This window comes from Heloderma suspectum, chromosome 5 (genome assembly GCF_057233095.1).
Source record: "Heloderma suspectum isolate Gila_16-S chromosome 5, 16-S_ref, whole genome shotgun sequence".
In the NCBI taxonomy this organism is placed as follows: domain Eukaryota; kingdom Metazoa; phylum Chordata; class Lepidosauria; order Squamata; family Helodermatidae; genus Heloderma; species Heloderma suspectum.
The window spans coordinates 140,319,638-140,341,149 of record NC_139462.1 but is presented as its reverse complement, the minus strand read 5'-3'; the positions used below and the strand labels follow the sequence as shown (position 1 = coordinate 140,341,149).

General features: G+C 40.0%; 1 protein-coding gene across 1 annotated transcript in view; it reads right to left on the bottom strand.

Moving 5' to 3' along the window:
- Positions 1–602: 602 nt before the first annotated feature.
- The window catches only part of NR4A3 (nuclear receptor subfamily 4 group A member 3), a 31,268-nt gene continuing 10,358 nt past the window's right edge, over positions 603–21,512 (bottom strand). The window contains exons 4-8 of the mRNA XM_084860395.1: positions 20,801–20,930; positions 19,187–19,359; positions 10,296–10,495; positions 8,868–9,046; positions 603–2,372 (exon numbers count right to left, since the gene is read on the bottom strand). Of these exons, the coding sequence (XP_084716521.1) occupies positions 2,110–2,372; positions 8,868–9,046; positions 10,296–10,495; positions 19,187–19,359; positions 20,801–20,930 (945 nt within the window). The 3' untranslated portion in view covers positions 603–2,109. The remainder of the gene's footprint in view (positions 2,373–8,867; positions 9,047–10,295; positions 10,496–19,186; positions 19,360–20,800; positions 20,931–21,512) is intronic.

Genomic DNA, 21,512 nt, shown 5'->3' with positions numbered 1-21,512 from the left:
TGAACCCCAAAGAAATTCATGTCAAAAGTTCGTATTAACTCCAGTGGAGTGATGATTATATCTTCCGCACGAGTGGTAAAAACATTAGCATACCTTCTAAAATTCTTGTGACTGTGTACATAATATGTACAAAAAATCAAATTAAAAATCAAAATATGTTTGCCATTCAGGTCAGGCAAGTGAGATCAACCTACAAGAAAAATCAGTTTCCTCTGATATTTAATTATGCTATTCTGTTTGCACATAAAGTCAATACAAAAAAAGCAATACGTTTTCAAATGTTATCTGCAGGTAAACTGAAAATATTAGCTATAATTATTAGAAGCCGGTTTCCCTATTGACACTATTACCAATCTCGATAGAAGAATAAATTTCTCCCCCCACCCCATCACATCCAAACATAATAAATGATAAAATACCAGGCAACTTTTTGAAAACCAGATAATAGCTTGGTATCTAGGTTATCCATTGCAGCTATTAGGCAGTTAATTTGGCATCTGTTTGATTGTATAATTTAATTTCCATATAAACGGCATAGTTAAAAAAAGACAAAACTACTGTAGACTGTTAAAGTTAACAAAAAAATACAGGGACATCAGATTGACATTCAAAAAGTTTTCTTTTTTCTTAGCAAAATGACCTATGAATTCTTGACTTAATACAGTGCATATAAATTTTTTTTGTAAAGAACGAAAATATTTAAATATTATTTAAGTTAGCAAAACATGAGCAAGATTTTTAATATCAAAGTGCTAAATCGTACTGCCTTAAAAGTCACTGCAAATAAACAGTAAGATAAGGTTTGCTTGTGAAAGGACAGATTTTATATACAACTGGTTAATAAAAATACACACATACATGTGTATGCGTGTGAGACTACCCACACCCACACCCACACTCATTATATAATTGAGTCAGTGTGAACACACTATTTAGTCACTCTGTGTAACACGGCTCCCATGAGCTGGCAGTCATTGCAATAAATACAGGCAAAGCTTTACAATATATCATGCATACAAATATTTATACAAATAAAGACACTATGCAACAAATTGTTTCATATTAATATGGCATCAACAGTATAAACATACAAAAAAAGGGAATACATACACGGAATGTTTAAAATGCAGCCCACTGAACCATTCCTAGCATTTATATTCAGTCTATTTTTACAAGACTTGTTCTTCTTAACTGTCTTGTGCCTGTTTACTAACAAATCAGCTAAATTCAGAACAAATCCTAACTATGCCTGATGCTGACCCTGTCTGCTTCAGTTATTATGCATTGTTATTTATGTAATCAGCCAAGGGATAAGCATGTGATCCCATCACAAATTGCCTCTGTGCCTTGCCTTCCACATATGCTTGTCAGTAAGTCATGCTACATCGATCCAAAGTTTGAGAAACTTTGGCCTGGAAGTTAGTGCATGTAAAACCGTTTCCCGCCTCACTTTTATTTCTTTTATTTTAATTTTCATATTAAAATAAATTATAGTTAATAAACAAGACTTAGTAAGACAGCACTTTTAAAATTGCACTTGAGCATGGGAGCTAACAGCCATTGTCATTTTGCTATATCTGATTTATACAAAATAGTGAATGAACATTGTTATGGGGCGGGGGGAGAAAAAGAAAACATTTTAATTTGTGCCACCATAATGTGCCCTTGGTACGGGAAGTATGCTAAAGGTATAAACTATGAAATACATACTACCCGGATGAACAATTTCTTGTTGCTCCTGTTTTCAAACACACAGCATATACAGTTTTCTACTCACCACCTAAGATGAGGTGCTATGCAATAGAGTTTAAACAGTCACATTAACATCATCTTTTTCCTGCTGGGGTAGCATCGTTCAAAAGTGCCATATTAGCAATTAAAAAGCAAAGCAAAAACTGCACTCAACCCCACCCCTTCCAATTCCCCATCTCCAGAAATGTAAGTTATGTTTAGGCCTCAGTTTGCAAGGAAATGCATTAGGGAAATCCACTGTTTAGGGCTGGAACTGCTTTCCCCCCCTGTTAAATGACAGCAGCATTGTTAGCAGTAAATTCCAATCTTTTTGCCTGTTCTGGTAGACAGTTGCCTTTCATGGGGGTAATTTGAAGCTCAGAATGGTAAGGTGTCCAGAAACAATTTGTCGATAATGGAAGGGGGCGGCACCAAATCTTCCAATTTCAGGTAGAAGATCCGCTGCAGTCCTAGTGTGCAGAGGGAGCGCAAGTCAGCAAGGACACCAAGTAGCTTCGCCTCTGCAGACTCAAACGGTTGTCCTTTGCTCTGGCAGCTGAAGGCTAAGTGATCTTTCAAGCTGCTCATGATCTTGTTGCATAGCTCATGCACTTTCTTTGGTTCTTTTAATCCATGTCGTTCTGGAAAGCAACAGAAAAAACTAACTGAGCAACCATATTTTGTGAACAAGTCTGCTAGTGATTAAATAGTAATGTCTGTGTAAATAAGAGGCGTACTAACGCAGTAATTACATAGATGTGCATGTCAGTGTGAGATACATAGGCGTGCATGTCTCTGAGTCAGTGTGAGACATACAATGCCAGCTGATTCTGGTTCTTACAATACCACTCATGTGTAAAAATTGCTTTTCCAGTTAGAGACCAAAATGTTTATATTACTATAGCTGAAGGGAAAGTAACCTAAATGATATGTACTGCTTTCATTGCTTTGGAGGATTTGATGGCAGAACTGTCACAGAAGGTGTTTTGGAGATTTCCCAGCTTCCCTACCAGTTGTGAATGCTCAATAACTATGGCAACCATTATTTATTCAGTGAATTCAAGTGGAGATCAATATCCACTGCTAGCTCCATCAGTGCTGGGCCTGGAATTCCACCAGGAATTCACAGACACTCTTCTAAGAAACCAAAAGCACCTCAACCGACCTCTGTTATTTTGATTGACTTCTGCTTTTGCAGCTTATTTACCTCTAAAGGACTGGAGATAAAAGTAATCTCAAAGTCAGCTATTTCAGGCCTGGAACAACTGCTTGCATTGTTTAAAGTACTAAAATAGGTATGATGCTGCCTAGATAAGAAAACCCTAAAATTGCTCAAATTAAAGATAACGCTTTCGCCATACTCCACTTCCACCAGAGTAAATAGGGGAAAGCTTGGTTACGGTTGCAGAGCACATAAGAAGAACCCTGCTGGATCAGATGTAAGGCCCATCTAATCCAGCATCCTGTTTCCCTCAGAGGCCAACCAGATGCCTCCAGGAAGCCCATCAGTTGGACGTGCAAGCCCTTCCCTACTGTAGCTCTCCCTCTCCCAGTAACTGGTGTTCAGTGGCATATTGCCTCTGAACATAGCCATCATGGCTAGTAACCATCGATAGGTCTCTCTTCCATATATTAGCCTAACCCGCTTCCAAAGTCACCTAAGCTAGTGACCATCACCACATATTGTGGTAGTGAATTCCATAAACTAATTATGCATTGTATGAAGAAGTTCTTTCTTTTGTCTGTCCTGCCAATAAATTTCATTGGACGAGCCTGAATGCTAGGGTTATGGGAGAGGGAGAAAGAGTTCTCTCTATCCGATCACTCTATACTGTCCATAATTTTATACACATCTATCATGTTCCCCTTAGCTGCCTTTGTTCTAAACTAAATTGCCCCAAATTCTTTAGCCCCTCCTAATAGGTAAGGTGCTCCACTGCCTTGATCATTTTTGTTTGCCCTTTTCTGCACCATTTCCCATTGTACAACAGCCTTTTTGAGATGGGGCAACTAGGACTGCACAAAGGGTTGGGTGTAGCCTACCCATCACATGTAATTCCCATTGAAATGAATGGAAGTAAAATTAATCAGGACACATTGATTTCAGTGGGACTTAAGTGCAATTTAATTAGTCTGGATCTGACCCATAGTATTCCAAATGTGGCGGAACCAAAGATTTATATAAGGACATTATGTTACTAGCTATCTCATTTTAATCCCTAACATGGAATTTGCCTTTTTCACGATAACTGCACAGCTGATGTTTTCACTGAGCAAACCACAACCCCAACATCTCTTTCCTTGTTAGTCGCTGTCAGTTCAGACCCCCATCAATGTATACATGGTTACGATTCTTGGCCCAGTGTGTATTATTTTAAGCTTGCTTACACAGAACTTCATTTGCCACTTTGTTGCCCATTCAGTCAGTTTAATAAAAGCAGACCCCATAAAACAAGCCGGTGGTGAAGAGTCAAAATATAGCTCTTTTCAGGTGTACACTGTGGTGTACATGGTCTGCTGAATGTGTCCGCACCCAACCTCCAAGTGTTCGGCAGAACTGTAAAAGGTGTTCTACATGCCTGCAATTGTATGTGTGTAGGCTCTTCCGCACAGGGCCAGCACGAGACATTTTGCTGCCTGAAGTGAAGGGCAATATGGTGTCTCCTCCATTCCACATACAGAAGCTAACCAGACTGGCAGGTGAACCTTACTTCAAAACAGGCCTCTTCCTCCTCTGCACCTGAGGGCAGCTGACTAGCTTAGGAGACACAAGGCAGGGCACATGGCACACACCATGCTGTTCTCCAATACTTCACCTCTGCTTTCTATCCCCCAGTATCCACTGCCTGGGTCAGTCATCTGTCCTGCCCTGATTGCACAGGGTTCCCTATTGCACATATGGAGCCTATACTACTTCAGGTTGACATGCACAGAGCCTCTTTTACACTTCCACTGAACACAAGGATTTTGCGGGACAGGGACAGTGAGCACAAATCTGCTCCCCACTCCACATGTAGAGTCAATTAACATGTTTAAAACCTGAAAATGGCTATTTTCCCACAATACGTCTCACATGGGATTCTGCCTTGCTGAGATACAAAGGACTTGTTTCCATGGCCTTGTTTCCATAACTCCCTGATATTGCAGTGCATTATGGTAGGGATATATCTACATTACTTAGGCTGGATCTACACTTATCGCCTTTTTTCACTTCCAATGAGGTTTCACCGCCCGCTTTTGACACTACGCAGTACCCGCCTCGATTTGGAACCGGGATTTCCCACTTCCGTGCTCCCGCTTTCAATACCCTAATATCCTGGTATTTCCCTTTAATGTGCTCTGATTTTCCAACTTTGCTACCGTATCCGGTCGTAGTCCCCTCCCCTGCCTGTCCATATACGGCGGTGTTTGTATTTCCCTCCTGTCCAATCACAACTCTTGACGGCCCCATGTCTTCTTCCGGCTACTGATTGCATAGTTTCCTCAGCAGCCCTCATTTCCTCAGCAACAAGCAAAGGGCTGGATGTGCGCGTGCTTGTCTGATCTCGGAAGCTAAGAGGGGTCGGCCCCGGTCAGTAGTTGGATGGGCAACCGCCTGGGAATCAGGCTTCCTGTACTGAGCAGGGGGTTATTCTATCCCTTCAAATGAGATTAAGTTTTACCCCCTCCTATCCCCCGCTCAGGATGTTTGTTTTTTTTAAATTAAGGCGTTATCCTCGCAGAATCGGGGCTTCTCCGCGATGTTTTTTTTTTCTAATTCTGGCATGATTTTTGAAGCTTCGAAGTTGTGAACCATCCAACTACTGACCGGGGCCGACCCCGCTTAGCATCCGAGATCAGACAAGCACGCACAGGAAAACAGCACAGCGCTCAAGCGTGAACCGAGCTCACGCATTCAATGAAGCACTGCAACGGGGAAAATGGGTGAGTGTGAATAATCACATTTTAATGCGAGAGCGTTTAACCTGACGGGACACCGAATTCATTGCGATGGCGGGCGCAATGTAGATCGGCCCTTAATCTAGTTTAGCAGTCATTCCCTTTTATCAGAGGCACCTTCACACCCTCACCAAACTACAACTTCTAAGAGTCTTCTGGGAGAAGCCTTGGCAGATAAACTGATATAAAACTGATAAAGGTTTGTAATGTAGAGAGATCCTAGAGGGTGAGACATGTTCAAATCCCATTGAGCTCCAGGCATCTAGAAACATCCTCCTCCATTTTTTCTTCTTCAAAGATGGATATTAAGAGGCAAGAATTGAATAAACTTTTAATGCCTATCATTGCTGCAGGCTCATGCTAATTATCTATTTTAGGAGGAGATTACTGTCAGATCAATAGGATGCTGTGAGGTGTTTTGTTTTGTTTTGTTTTGCGTTCTTCTAACATTGTTAAAGCGTCCAGTGATCAGACAGATACATAATAGTGCCAAGCAAGCACATTGCTGTCTTTTTTTTTTTTCTTTTGGCAGGTGTTCAGTGTAAGAAATCTCAGAATCCAAATCGAGAGGAGAGCTGGGGAGCTTCCAGTTGAGGCTTTTATTGCACCATTACCCTGCCTGCCTTACTCATGGAATTTTATGGGGATAGAGATAGAGGCAGACAAATCTGTCAGTTTTGGTTTCTCTTGGTTTCTCATTTTTCCAGTCTTAAATTCAATTTGTCCTGAAATTTGATAATTTTTCCAATTTTAAGTTCATTTCATTCCAAACTTTGAGATTTTTTAAAAAAGTTTTCATGAAAATTCATGCAAATTTTTATGTCCATTTCACCTAATGTATGCATTTTTGTATGTAATCGTGCCTAATGTACACAACTCTGCAAGCAATTTTTCTAATATAATCCATTTCTGAACATTATTTGCATTAATATAAACAAATCTTGTGCACACATTTTTGTACACATTTCCTGATTGGAGATCAAAGTTTTTATTCCATTGTAAAATTCAGAAAAATGTGGATTTTGAAGGAGAACCTAGTTTCGGTTTACGTATTGGTTTGAAATTTCTCCTTCATCCCTGGATACAGGCAATGTTGTCTTCCACTCGTAATCCTCCCATGTTTTCCCAATACTCTTCTGTCTTTTTTCTTACTGCAGAAAACCCATTAAGGAGAAAAAGACAGAGTAGTTGCACAATTCCTTCTACTTGGTTGCACAAGCAGCCCTCCTTCTGGAAGCACTGTAAAGCATTTGGAAAGCTACTGTTGTTTTAGAAGAGTGAAAATGCAAAGAATAAAGGGCATGTATCAGTGATATTCAAAGGAGGAAGATATCATTTTCCATAATCAGGGAGACCTTTTTGCAAGTATCATAGGAATGATTTAAGTCTAAGGCTCAATGCCAGGGACATTATAGGTGCCTGTATCCCTTGGGAGAGGACAGTGAGGAGTGCTTGGGACAATGTGAGAGTGGTTTGAATTGGGTTCCATTGGTCTCTTGGTCTGAGTCCTATTTTTCATTAAGCAAATGAGAAGGCATAGGTAGGTACCAGGTATATATATTTTCATATCACAGGGTTACAGCCACATGCTTCTCCCATCTTTGATTTACTTATATCCTGACCTGCAGTTATGTCTCTGGGCTTAGGGTTTGCTCCTGCTTTAGGAACATAAGAAGCTGCCTTATACTGAGTTAGACTGCTGGTCTGTCTAGCCCAGTGCTATCAACAGACTGGCAGCAGTTCTCCAGGGTTTCAGGCTCCACCTGGAGATGACGAGGATTGAACCTGGGGCCTTCTGCATGCAGAGCACGTGGGCTTCCGCTGAGCTATGGCTCCTCCCTTTCTCCAAGTGGGGGTGCTTCCTGTCCCATGGGTGCTTCACCAGGTTAGGGATGGGTCAATTAATCTCCTAGCACTCAAGCAGCACAGCTGTACTTCCTGCTTTGGCTTGCCTATGTTCCTGCTCTCAGTAGCTATGCTTTCTTTCCCACCTGCCAGTCCTGACTAGAAAATGCAATCCTGTACAGTGAAGGAATCCAGCAACAAGTCCTGTTTTCCTCCTTCCACTTCTAGGTCAGTTTTCTGGCTCCATCCGAACTGCTTCTGGACCTTTACATGCAATGGGGCTGCTCTTATCACTTGAGCTGGCCAATGAGAACTGTGGCAGCTGGTTGCCTACACCAACGGATAACTGTCGGCCTAGGCATGGCATACGATGCTCGTGCCAGGGGTGTGTCCTTAATCACCCAGATGCCATTGCCACAGCTAGGCTTAAGACACCCTATTCTCTTACTGCCAGGACACCTTAGGATAAATCAAGCATTAGCCTGCTCATAATTGGTCGTTGCATATAATAAGACTCCTCTTAGGCTGCTATCATATACACACTTACCTGAGAGTAAGCCCCACTGAACTCAATGGGAATTACTTCTGAGGAGACATATATAGGATTGCACTCTCAATGAGGCAGTTTGGTTTGCCAAAAATAGCTGATGAGATTTGAAGCAGGTGTAACCACTAAAGGTTGACCCTACAATCCAATAAAGAGTTGTGCTCTTAATTGATTTTAATAGGCATACGTGCATCTAATTCTCTGTTCAACTATGGACCTGATATTTACTAAGCCTCTTGCTTACTGTGGAATGCCAAATAAAAGCAGCAGGATTTGGCTCAAGTTAAGTAGCTGGAGTCCAAGATTGCTTAATATCCCATTGATTTCAGTGGAATTTAAGCAGGCTAACTTTGAACAGGATTTAACTCAAATCACATATTCTGAACAAGAAAGGTTTTGTTGCAGTTAAATATTTACTGCAGCCTATGATTTGTCCCTGAATGTACACAAAATCTATATGAACTCTCCATAAATGTCAGTTAACTGAGCAGTAAGCATCAAGATGGACGTTTACAGGGCTGTGGACACGTGGTGGCATTTTTAGGCAATCACAATACACAGTTATAGGTGCAATGGTCTCCTGGGAAATATAGCAATATGACTTAACCAGCTTAACCTTCTATGAATTGGGTGCCTTCAGTATTGCAATGTCTATTTTCAATGTGGCCATCACAAGCATCATCTAACAACAACACACATTCTCTTTGAATTGAGTAAATATGGATGGACATTTGCTCAGGCATACTTTAATCTGTGAAACCTTTTGCTGGGATTTTTTAAAAAAATCAAGAGAGCACTTACTTACCTGTAATCATACTTAGAGCTGATAAGCATGATAAGGCTTGGATGTCAAGGCTGAGGCTCTGTAAATTTAAGGAAAAGTCTTTAATTGAGTCGAGCCACTCCCCAAATCCACGAAGGCACTGAAGTCTATGAAGCACAAGTCCATTGCAGAAAACAAATTTATCTTCAGCGGTGTCAGATCTTGAATGTAAAAAGAAGACACATGTTATGAATATGGTTAGGGCTACATATGTATACACTGATGTTAAATAAACATAATCTAAATTCCAGCACACAGGTCCATTATATAAGCATTTAAGTTTGAAAATATACTACTTTGTTGGGGCAGAAGTAAAACAAGTGTCTAAGACTTCTTTACGGAGTTAAATCCCTGAGGTTAAGCATAGCATGTAGTTGAAGAGAACCTAATTAGTTAAGAATTCACTGCTGCCCAAGCACACAGAAAATAAGAGACATTTGCTTTTGAACCTAATGAAGACACAGACCTATACTTCTGCAGGACTTGTTTACAGAATTATGGGTACCCAAAGCTGTTTCACAGAAGAGTGATGCAGCACCATTATCTCCAATTAACACACATCTTTGTTTACACTGGCAAGGAATCTCAGACTGTCTAACAGCCTGATTCTAAACACGTTTACTTGGAAATAAATCCCTAAATTAAATCGGATTTATATCCTGGCAAGTATGCTGAAGATTGCAACCTTTCTGCAGGTCTAAAAAACAGGAGATCACCTAGTAGATCTCCTCCTGGACTGTATCACTTCAGATTGCAGGTGGAAGGGTCATGTGTTTCAATGCTCCTCCATGAAAGCAAAACCCTGCACCTAGAAACCTAGCACATCACAGAGAAGGACAGACTAGAACCCTTCTCTCTGACATCTAGTTCTGTATGTGCAAACAGTTCAGCCATGTAATTCCCCTACCTGCAGTGTGAAATGATGCAATCTATACATTTTTTTTAACATATAATTTGCTGCTTGTACAGACGGGCCCAATGTCTTATATGTTTGCTGCTGTCCCAGGTCACTATTCTTTGTACTGAATTCTGCTTCACCCACCTCTGCCTATTCAAGATAACTAATGTGCTTGGTGTTGTTCCCTCCACCACCCAAGCCATCCCAAAGGGGGGGGGGGACAGAAGGGAATCAAGATTTCTAACTATTCAGGGAGATATTTTCCATATCCATAACTTACATCTGACTCTGATTAAGCCTGTGACTATATAAATAAGTTGGGTTGCCAGTTGTCAATTCAGAGATTCTGCCTGTTCCAAAAGCAGGAAATCCAACAGAACTGGAGCATTGTAGCTGTGTATTTATTATTGCTTTAGAAACAACGGTGTTAACGGACTCACAATTTTATTTAAAAATACCACGTGAATACTTGTGAAATACACGATCATTTCGCAGCTGAATCTCAGATTTACCTGATGGCCAGTCTCAGTACAAAAAGCTCCAAAAAGGCTGATTCTATGAGTAGAGTTTGATCTTCCTTTGGGAGGTCTGTAAATCCTGGGATTTTTTCTGCCCAGCCCCTGGATATGTCAATGGAGGCGGTGAGAAGATTATAGAACTGTTGGACGTGTTCTGCATCTGTACCTGCAGAAGCCTGCTCCGTAGAACAATACTAAAAGGAAAACAATTAAAAAGAGAAAAGAGAAATATATATGTGTGTGTGTTTGAGATAAATCATGGTATAGGCATTCCTCTCAAACCTTTTTTCTGTTGGTTCTTTAAATACAAAAAAGTAGTTTTTAAAAATTTGTCTATACTTTGAGCACAAAGACACAGAATAAGTATGGTGATGCATAAGCAGACCAACTCCTGTCCCTAAGCAATCATGCTAAAGCTTGCTGACTCTTACTAGTGAAAGTTAGATCAATCAAAAGAATCCATTGATCACTCCACCTTGCCTCAACTATGTCTCCTTTGGATTATTGCAGCCCTGAGAGGCGGTGTGGTGTAGCAGGTCAAGTGTTGAACTTAGGCCAGGGAGACATGGGTTCAAATTCCGGGCTAGCCATGAAACTCACTGGTTGACCTTGTACTCAACCTAACCTGCCTTGCAGGGTGGTTGATGGTATGATGTGACAGATAAATCATTTTTTTCCTGTAATATTGCTCCACTTCTATGATTTAAGCATTTCAATATGCATTTTGATGGTTTAGATCAAAAGCTACGAAAATGTATTGCTTATTATACTGTGGAACTGATGTTTAGGCAAAATATGTTGGTAGAAATGTTAAAGGGCAGGATGAAAATACACATTATTTATGATGTGGGGGATGGTGGCCTAAAAGAGTGTCCCCATGTCAGGTTCTCCCCTATAATATGAAGGATCCCTTATCTTGTGTTGTGTGTGTGTTTTCCTGATCCCAACTGCAGCAGCCAGTGACATGGAGCGGAGAAAGGGAATTGTGCAACATGGTGCCATCACAACTCAGAGTAAGTGATCCTACACATTATGGCACATTGAGAGAAAACTGAACACTAAGGATGCAGTCCTATGCATGTTTAGACAGGAAAAAGTCCCACAATTCCCAGCATTCCCCAGCCAGCATGCATAGGGTTGCACTCTTTAGATGCTCTTTTCAACAGCAGTCCTGTGTTGCATGGAAACATGTAGTTCTGACCCAAAGTGTTACTGTACTATTACCAGAGTGTCTCAAGCACCCCCAATCCAAAAGTATTAAAGAGAAACAGGATAAATTCTATTTTTTAAAAAATGCCACAGTTAAAAAACATTAAGTTCAGTTTAAAACAGCCATCCAGAATGTTCCCTTATCCTCCAACATTCAAGGATCAAATGAAGGCACACTACTTATTACTCAGGGAATTATAGGAACATAGAAAACTGCGTTACACTGAGTCAGACCATGCAGCTCATTCAATCCCCACCTAAAAACAGAGGTTTCTGTTGTGCAGGTTCCTGTGCAGGTTTCCGTTGTTGCTGTCCCCATTATGCTCTGACAGAGCAGAGGTTTTCAAGCTGTGGGGAATATTAGGATTCCTGAGAAGTCTGTCATTAAGTTCCTCAATAAGAAGGTCAGTAATGGCACAACAGGTTTTCCTGGAAGGTTTGTCCACCACTACCAGTTTCAGCAGTGTGCAGCTACAGGGGAATTTTTGTGTGTTCTTGGGCACATTCTCAACTCATTTGGGGTCAAACAGCGTTATGTATCTATTAGTTTCCAAGCTTCCAGAAATGAAGGGAGGAAGAAAGAAAAAGAACATTAAAAAGATAGATTGGTCAGTAACCATTGTGAATGGAGCGTGTGCCCTAGAACCCTTCCCAAATTTTCTGCAATGTGCATGAATTCCTCAGCAGAAAAGTCAAACATGGGAAGGATCTTCCAAAGGCAGAAAGTTTGTAAACTACTGTGAGGGTGTAGATATAATGTAAAGAGAGAGCTCAGAGCATGTCCCTTAGCTTTGGGATGAGCCTGGCTTTCTGCTGGCTTGTCAACTGAAATGACAGCCATATATATCAGGCAAATAGATATTGCCTCAGCTGTTATTCTTGTCACCCTTTCCAGTCTTCAACTGGGCTATAAACATTAAAAAAAACATTTAAAGTGGTGTATGAATATGCATGCATTTATCCATTAATTCATTGTCCCGCACGTGTGTGTGTGTGATTAAAATAAAGTTTTTAAAAATGTAAAACTGCTCTGGGGATTAGAGGGGAGGTTGCTTGGTGATATCATGGGGGCTAGGCAATACCAGCTGCATGCATCCATATCTTTGGTTATAGTGAAGTATACGAAAGTAATCAAAGCAGATCTTTTAAAAACACATTGCTCTTTTGCAACATAATCTTGAATATATTCAACAGCAGGCCTTTGACTCTTGTCCCCCATAACTGATATATGAAATGGCGCCTCTGCACATTGCAAGCAATGGTGGTTCTATAATACAGCTCTGAAAGAATTTTTTTTAAAAAAACAACTATTGCCTTGCTGAAGCTTTAGAATCCATTGCCCTACGCAAATGTATCTCCAGTGGCTTCATATAATACCATTCTGATTCCAGATATGTCTGCACTCATCATCAAAAGCTATTTCTCCTCCTGCTATTATCCTCCTTCATGGGAAAGGCTCATGCAGTTCGTCTACGGCAGAAAACCTTATTTCAGAAAGACTTTTGCAGACAAGGAGGATGTCTGAGCAAGGGGGTACACACACTGTTATGGTGAGGCAGAGGTTACTGAAGTCATTCAGCTAGAGTTTTGTGTGTTTTTTGACTCCCGCTCTTTTGTCAGATCAGGCTGTCATTCTTTTTGCTGATGCAGGGGAAGCAGGCTTAGGCAAGCATAATGCCATGGAAATAGAGGCACAGCCCCACTTTCCTGTACACAGACTTCCTTTCCTGTGTGATCTCAGCCCATTTCCTAAGAATCTCCCAAAACTCTCTGGCAATATCCGCTAACCAAATAATATATAAATGAGCTATGTATTTGTGTGCCAGAATAACAGCTTAATATGTCAATGGATGGGAGTAAAGGATTAAAGTGGCTTGGGAAATTTTTAAAGAAATGCTCTGTTGTAATTGAATAACCTGAAGGAATTCCTAAAAAAAATAGCGTAAAATTATTGCCCTGGGACAAGAGACGCAAAATAGGTAAGAGTGATACTTTTTACTAACCGAGCTTCTGCTGGTGAATATGCAACATGCTTCTGTATGGGGATTTCAGGTTGAACTTGAACTGGAGATTGCATATGCAGTGGGAGAGTTACGGCTGGTTTACTTCCCATCCTAGTCCTTCAAAGGTCCCATTGCTCATTCGCCTCTAGTCTGCTAAATTGAGTGAAATTTCAATTTTGCCCCACAGCAAATGGTGGGGGGGACACACAGGGTGAGCAATGGGAGTCAGAAAGGAATGAGGCAGGTGGCAACCGCTTCCACTGCAAATGTTTTGTTAATGGCAAAATGTGTTATCTCCAGTTTGCAGATAACAATCTACTGGCAACCTTACTTAGATCCTTTGCCTGCTCTCACCAATATCATGTATATCATGCCAGTAGATTGACAAAGGAGACAATCTTTTGCTGAAAAAAATTCTGCAGACTTTTTCTTTATTCCCTGAAGAAGGCCTAACATTTGGAAAGGCCATAATGCATTGGCCGTTTTTTTTTATCTTATACCCCGAGAACCCGCTTTTCTTCTTTGTGATCTACCTTGTGAAATTGGCCAACTGCACAGAAACAAACCCAACTGAATTGCTGCCAATTGAACTGAACAGAGAGAAAAACAACAACTCAACCTGGCCTGTTCTTGGCGCCTTTAACAGCATCCTCATCTGTAAAAATCAGCAGGGGAAATTTCATAGAATGCACCTGCTAATGTCTGCAGATCAAGCTCCTATTAAAGGCTCAGGAACAGGGGCTGGTTGGCAACCTGGGGTGGAATTTGTGGATTTAACAATGTAACAACATTCTATGCTAAGCACTGTATTAGTACTGCACACCTAAAGAATATAGAAATAAGAACAAAGCCTTGAAGAGTGCATCCCTCCAACATTGTCTGGGGGTTAGGGGCACATTCATGCACATCCAACTCCTGTCATCGACATGGCTTTGGTAGGCTGAGTGCATCACCCACTTAATTGCACTGTAGACGGGCATGGGAAATGTCAGTGTAGGTCATGCAATGGTGGTGTGTATATTTGCTACATAACGGTGGAGCAGAAATAGTAAAAATTAGTTTATTAATTGTGCATATGGCTGCCAACTTCTTGCTGGATCTGCTTTTCTTCTTTTGACAGCAGTGTGGCATGCAAGAGGTGAAGCTTTTCCTAGCACGGAGATCAAGTTATGAGAGAAGCTTTACCTGCTTAATTTAATTAATATGCTGTTGCTAAAGTTACATGAGGAGGATGAGTAAAAAAGTTGGCAACCGTGTGAGAGAAAGAAAAGCACATGAACACTCAAACACTGGTGAAACTCCTTTGAAACTAGCACTAATGTTGTATGTTATCTATTACGTTTCTCACCAAGGTAAAAAGCATAACTATTGGCAACGTAAATATTAAAACCTCTGAATGTAGTTCTTATAAAATAAGTGGTTGGAAGGGTTTTCCCTGTCCCTTCATGTTATACATTAAACTGATATGTTAGCTGTGCATGTTTGTTTGATTCCTTGAACCAACCAAGAGTACATCTTAAGTTGGTGCTTGTTAATTGTTTTGAGTAATAAGGTTTTGAAAGTAAAGCAGTAATTTCGCCCCTGATTCAATCACAACCCTTCTCTTCAGTCCCAGGGCTGTCTCACTTTCTAGCAGGCTACAGAAATGATGTATGGTAGGGATGGTGTTTGACGCAATGCTTAAATAAAACAGCGAGCAGTCTCATAGTTCTAGCCACTAAAGAGGATGCTGCAGGGGAAGAAAGAGCATTTTGCATTCCTTTGAGCTTCTTTAGGATTGCCATTAAAAAAAAAATATTAACAACTGTATGACATGCGGAACTTAAATAGGTACAGCTTCCATCATTGCTGCATCTCCATCAGTGGTGTAGTGGAGGCAGGGCTCGCAGGGACACAGCCCCCGCACTTTTTCAGCAGGGACTCTGTCATCTGCCACCCCCCTCAGAATTCCCAGTTCCCTCTGAGCTTAGGTGCGATCCTCACTGTAGCTGTGTGTGTGTGTGGGGTGGGGGGGAATGAATTTCCCAAGCAACAATATATTGTTCCATGTTGGAATGCAAATGATTTGGGATGAATTAATTAGGTCTTAATTGCCCTACAATGGGCAATTAAGACCTATTTGCTTTACCAAAGACATGCCCCTGGTGGAGATGAAAACTCCTAGAACTGGTTTGTTGATATGGATTGATAAGGCTGCCTGAAATTTTTGGACTGCCGTTGGAGACTGTCACAGTGAGCTCCTGCATTTCCAAATTTATCAGTACACCACTGTGTGTGTGTGCGCGCGTGCGTGCACGCACGTGCGTAGTTCAATTCAGCTGGGTGTGTGGATGTTTCTGTTGGAGGGGGAGGGGAGAGATATAATGAAGGAGCGTAGGGAAGGCTAATGGGTAATGTTGGGGCACTAAGTGAGTGTGCAAGGGGGGCTGTTTAAATGAGAAGGGATCTGTCCATGAGGGCTGAGTTGAGAGGGTGAAGCTTCCATAGTTTATCATATTTTGAAAACCTCAAATGTTTGTGTTTGAGTGAGTGGGTGAAAAAGGTTTTAACACCCCTGCATTTTTTCCTCAGATGTCCAATTGAAATACCACTGCCTTACTGTCAGCTGCACTGTTTTTGGATCCCAGTTGAAGGGTGTATATCTTAAAAGGTTGTACAATCTTAGAAGGGGGTGTGGCTGTGAGGGGGCATGGCTGCGACTGTCATGAAGGGACCCTGCACTTCTGAATTTGCTATTACACTACTGATCTCCATGTTGGGAAAAGCTGCACCTGTTGGGTTTTTGCTTGTCACACAGAGAGGGAGACATGGGGAGCATAGCAATCTCCACGTGGGATGGTTGTTGTGACAAGGCAGCAGTGATGGAGTTGGGTAGGCTTCTTCAGCTTGCTCAGGCTATAACCATTTAGTAAGCATGCCTGTAAACATGCATGCATACTGCTTCTTGCCCCTTTTGCAACTTCTAACATTTTATTCCATACTTCCTCCAAGAGTTCAGAGCAGTCTATGGGGGTCAGAACCAGGGGCAGAGTACAAATTTTGCACAAGGCCCAGAAAAATCCTTGTTGGTGGCCCTACACACACTATTAAAGGCTACTGAGGGGCAAAGATGCTAACTGCAGGCCTCACACAGCAAAAGAGGCTACCCTTGTTCCTTGGTTGTCTGGAGGGCTGTCCTTTAGGAAATCAGCCATTAATTCCTCGATGATATACTATTAGCCCCAAGGGGGAAACTCAAGAGCCTGAGCATGACGCCCTTGTTTTATCCTGTCACAACTGATTGCCAAACGAGATCTTACTTCGGAAAACATGGAATCCCAACCCCATGTTGACCAAGATAACAGAATCAGCAATAGAGAGAGGATGATTAACCTCTCCTGCATACAACAATTCTCCCTTGAAAATGCCACCCTGATGTCATATATCTCTATCTGGCTTGGTTTGGGAGCATTATGGGGGGGGGGGAATTGCCCTGGGGGGGAGGGCATTTGCAGGAGAGAATCACCAGGAGGGGGAAAAGTAAAGCATCCTCCCTCCTTTAAATGCTCCCACCCCTACTTTAATGTTGTAAGAGGAAAAACAGGTAAGAAAACCCTATGTTTCCCGCATAACATCAAGTTTATCTCTAAGCAAACGGCAGCCTTTATCTCCCTAAGCCACTGCATGGGGTAGAATTCTCATTGAAGTCAGTAAGTATTTTGACTAAACAACAACTTTAAAGTTTCAGGATAGATTCTCACGTCCTTAACACAGCTCAAGTCTGAAGAGGAATTGCACCAGTGCAAAAACAGGTGGGAGAGCCAAATTAGGCCTATGCCCTTTAAAGAGTCTCCTCCTAGTGACTGCTTTTTGAAAGCAAGTTTCTAAATATACTGTTACTATGGACTGGTAAATTAATACCAGCCCTAAAACATAGAGTATCAACAAGTCAAAATAATTCAAGTGGAACTTGAATTGATGTCCCCGAGTTGTTGTACAATGAGTTAAGATGGCTCTGGATCAAAATACTGGTTAGTCGTTTTCTTACTATGCTAGACTTTCTCTACGTTAGGAGTCCCAAATTTGCCACAGATAGGCAATCCCTATGTACAACATGTTGTAAGAGTTGAGCCTGACTGAACAAATCTATATTGGTTTAGCATCTGTAAAACTGGGCAAAGCATAGAGATCAGATACTTACTACTTACTCCATATTTCATCAAAATAATATTAGTTATTAAATTTTAGTTGTTCTCTTAATGATTTACAATATTCAGATAAATGCATTGTTAACAAAAGTGTTTCAGTGATGCTAAGCTACTAAATGACTGCTGAAAGCTTATACACTGAGATAAACCTAAAGTACTGAACCTCAACTACAAGCAATCAGACTTTGGAACGAAATATTGCAGATTACTAAAATAACCAGTATCAACCATTCCACTCTTCCACATATTTCTGATATGATTTTTACCATTAAAATACATCATTTTGGTATAAAGATCATTTTCTTCACGGTGTCAATTCCCACAAGGAGCTGAACATTTTACATAAAACTGATACATTTGTAACTCACTATTATAACCCTGAGTATGTCCTTTCTCTTTTGACTGGTTCCACTCTGTATATTGGTCTGACAACAATACACACACATACATGGACAGGATTAGGCTAAAATCAACAAAACGTACTTATTCTGAAACAGGGCACCTGAAGTCCAACTGAAATCTAAAGTGCTAATCTCAAATTACTTCAGAATATGTTCTCATGCATAAACCTAATTGAAACAAATGGGAACAGACCAGCTGAAATTAATCACAATGAGTAAAAGGCCCACAAAATATAACCTGGTATATTCTTCTACCACCAATATTTTCTTGGAAGTAGGTCTCATTAAAATGAATTAAGTAACACGTTTAAGATCTGGGTATTCCCTTTGCTTTACTTCCCTGCTCTTTGATGCAGCTTTAATAATTATTTGTGTCCATAACTAACACGAATGTTCCAAAATAATCCCATCCATACTTTAAATAAAATATCCATCTGAATGAAAGCACTGACTTATGACAAAAATGTAGAATATGAGTGATTTTCTGACTAGTGAAATTTCATTTAGAGGTGATGACTTTTCACTTCAGAAACAAAGGCATTCCTCAACCATTATGATCCCAGCCCTGATCTCATTTAAAATCATCAACTTACTGAAAGCATGGAAAACTTGGTCTAAAAGTTCTGGCTGATTTAGGGGAGGAATTGATCACAGACACCAGTCTGATACCTCAACCCTAATCATATTTACTAACTGCTTTTAATGGGACTTACTTCCAAGCAAGGATGCAAATGACTGGATTGAGTTTAAAGACAAAACCATTGTATCAGAGATCAGTTTAAATTTGATGGGGTTTCATTTATGCTTCTGTAGTCTCTGCATTACAGGAGCATACATGAAATCCCTTTATATTTGTCCTGACCAATTTCTGGAATAAAATATCACTGTTATGCAACACTATGTAACTACAGACAACTTCTGGTAAAATGCTACTCAAGTCACTACATTCATAGCAAGCGGATTAGGCCACCCATTACCGTAGGTAAAAATTGACCATTTATTCTACCTGCAACACCTTAATTAATAAATTAAACACACACCACCACTTGATAAATAATTCTATACAGAAAGAACCCAAAACATACTCTGGAATAATCAAGCTCCCTGGGTGCAGAATCGGATAAAGCTCGCACAAGAACGTTCATCATACTGACTGGAGGAGAAGGTGGGGAGGGCTGGGATGGTTCTTGCTGTAAAGGGCTCTTTGGTTTGGAAGGCAGCCGGCCTCTTCTCCCTTTCAAACTGTCAGTACGGACAACTGATCAAGGAGCAAAAAAGAAAAACAACACAATCAGTCTTCAAAGTCACCATGGCAAATTCCTATAAAAGCACACAGGAACACAATGGGGTCAAATTTTGACTAATACAAGGGAAATGAAATCAGACAGCAATACTGTCTATTGGCCCATCTTCCTACACATGCATGTTATTACTAGCAGTTTTCATTTCATTTCAAGGACATAAATATATATATAAATTATATATATATTAATAACATAGTCAGTATTCACTAGTGGCTGGACCACCATTCTGCCCGTGTTGCATATAATGATGTATACTTTCTGTATAACATTTTATGGATGCTTTATATGAGTCTTGCATAGTTAAATTTGTATATATTTGATTTTCATATGTATGCCACTGCTCTGCTAAAAACAACACCCTTTCAATTGCAATTTGCACTTAAAGTGTTATAGTCACACACATATAAAAATGAAATATAACATTAACAAATGCATTTTGTATCCACTTGAAAATATGTGAAACATGCCAATTATTATTTTTTTCCAGATACTCAAATTAGTTTGTATTAGTGATTTTAGATACATACTTATAATGTCAACATAATTAAAGATTTCAGTTGATTAATTATTTGCTCTGAACCGATGAAGTAATCAGTTATATTTAAATAAATTTGCATGTCACTGAACCTTCAATGTGGGCTCATTTTGATATACTTAGGGAAGTATGAGATAACATACTGTTTTAAAAAAGAATAGCTTCCACTCATTGTTAGAAGGAAAGGCCATATTTAATATTTTCTTTGAGATTCCCTATTACATTAAAACACCAGAACTAAAACAGCCTTTAAAAGCCAACTGTGCCAATAACTCAAGACTTCACTGATTAAAATTTGACCTCACCAGTTCAAATCAGCTTCCACTGATTAATCAACTAAAGCTTTAATTTGATTAATCTAAATGGATAAAAGCTTACAGCCTTAATTATAATAACAATAATAATTCTTTATTTATATCATACCTAAAAGGTGCTTGCTATTTTTGGAAGGAGGAAAATGGCAATATTTACATGCAGTTTGATGAGACTGGATAGGAGTCTAAATACAGGTAGATAAGATGAGGTAAATGCAAACATCCCCTTTTGAAGTGGACTATTTGAAACAAGCATTCTGTGAAAGCTGATTTGACAGCAAGGAGAGTACACTGAAAAGTCACTGTGAAAAGCTTTCCTTTTAAAAGTTCTGCTTTTCAGCTCAGATCTCTGAATAATCTATTTGTCATTTGGAATAATGAGATTGTACATATGCTGTAAAGCCACTATTATGTTGTAGAGCATGTAAGAACAAGGAGATTCATTGTTGTTTCTAAAATTCTCCATTAAAATGAGAGAGTCACTTCTTTCAAACTCAAGCCATGGGAGTAGTGTGATGTGTGGGCTAATAATAGCAAAGTCTTTACCTTCTTTTACCATGCCGACACTGAGACACTTCTGAAATCGGCAGTATTGACATCTGTTTCGACGGCGCTTATCCACTGGGCAGTTTTTATTAGCCAGGCAAACATATTTTGCATTTTTCTGAACTGTCCTCTAAGAAAACCCAATGGAAGAAAGAGTCAACTGCATGAGCTTGGACCTGACAAATTGCATTTTAATTACAATGTGAAAAGCAACAGTGCAATTCATATAATTAGATAAAATTAATTTCCTAACACACTAGCCTCCAGGAAAAAACAATTTTATTAGTGTTAGGTACTGACAATGAAAATTATCAAGGATGGTTCAGAAGCAAGGCTCAGGAGACAGGCAACTCCTAAATGACAAAATCATATCTGAAATTACCAGGTCATCACATCATACCTTTGGGGATTAGATTAGTTTTGCTTTTAATACTCCTTTGGGAACAATTTTCTACTCGGTTCATTCCCCTGATTATTACTGACCTTATTAAAATAAAATCAAAATTGTCTGGAGATTGATTTTTCTCACTGCCTCTATTGTTAGATATTAAAATAAACTAGTTTAATTCATTACAGTCAACACAGAGGAAATAAAACATTCAGAACAGCAAATATACAAGGTATAAGTATACAAGAAAAGTGACACAAGATTAAACTTATATTTTATAGTCTGTTTTGTTATAACCAACCAAGATTGGGGCGGGGGGGAGGA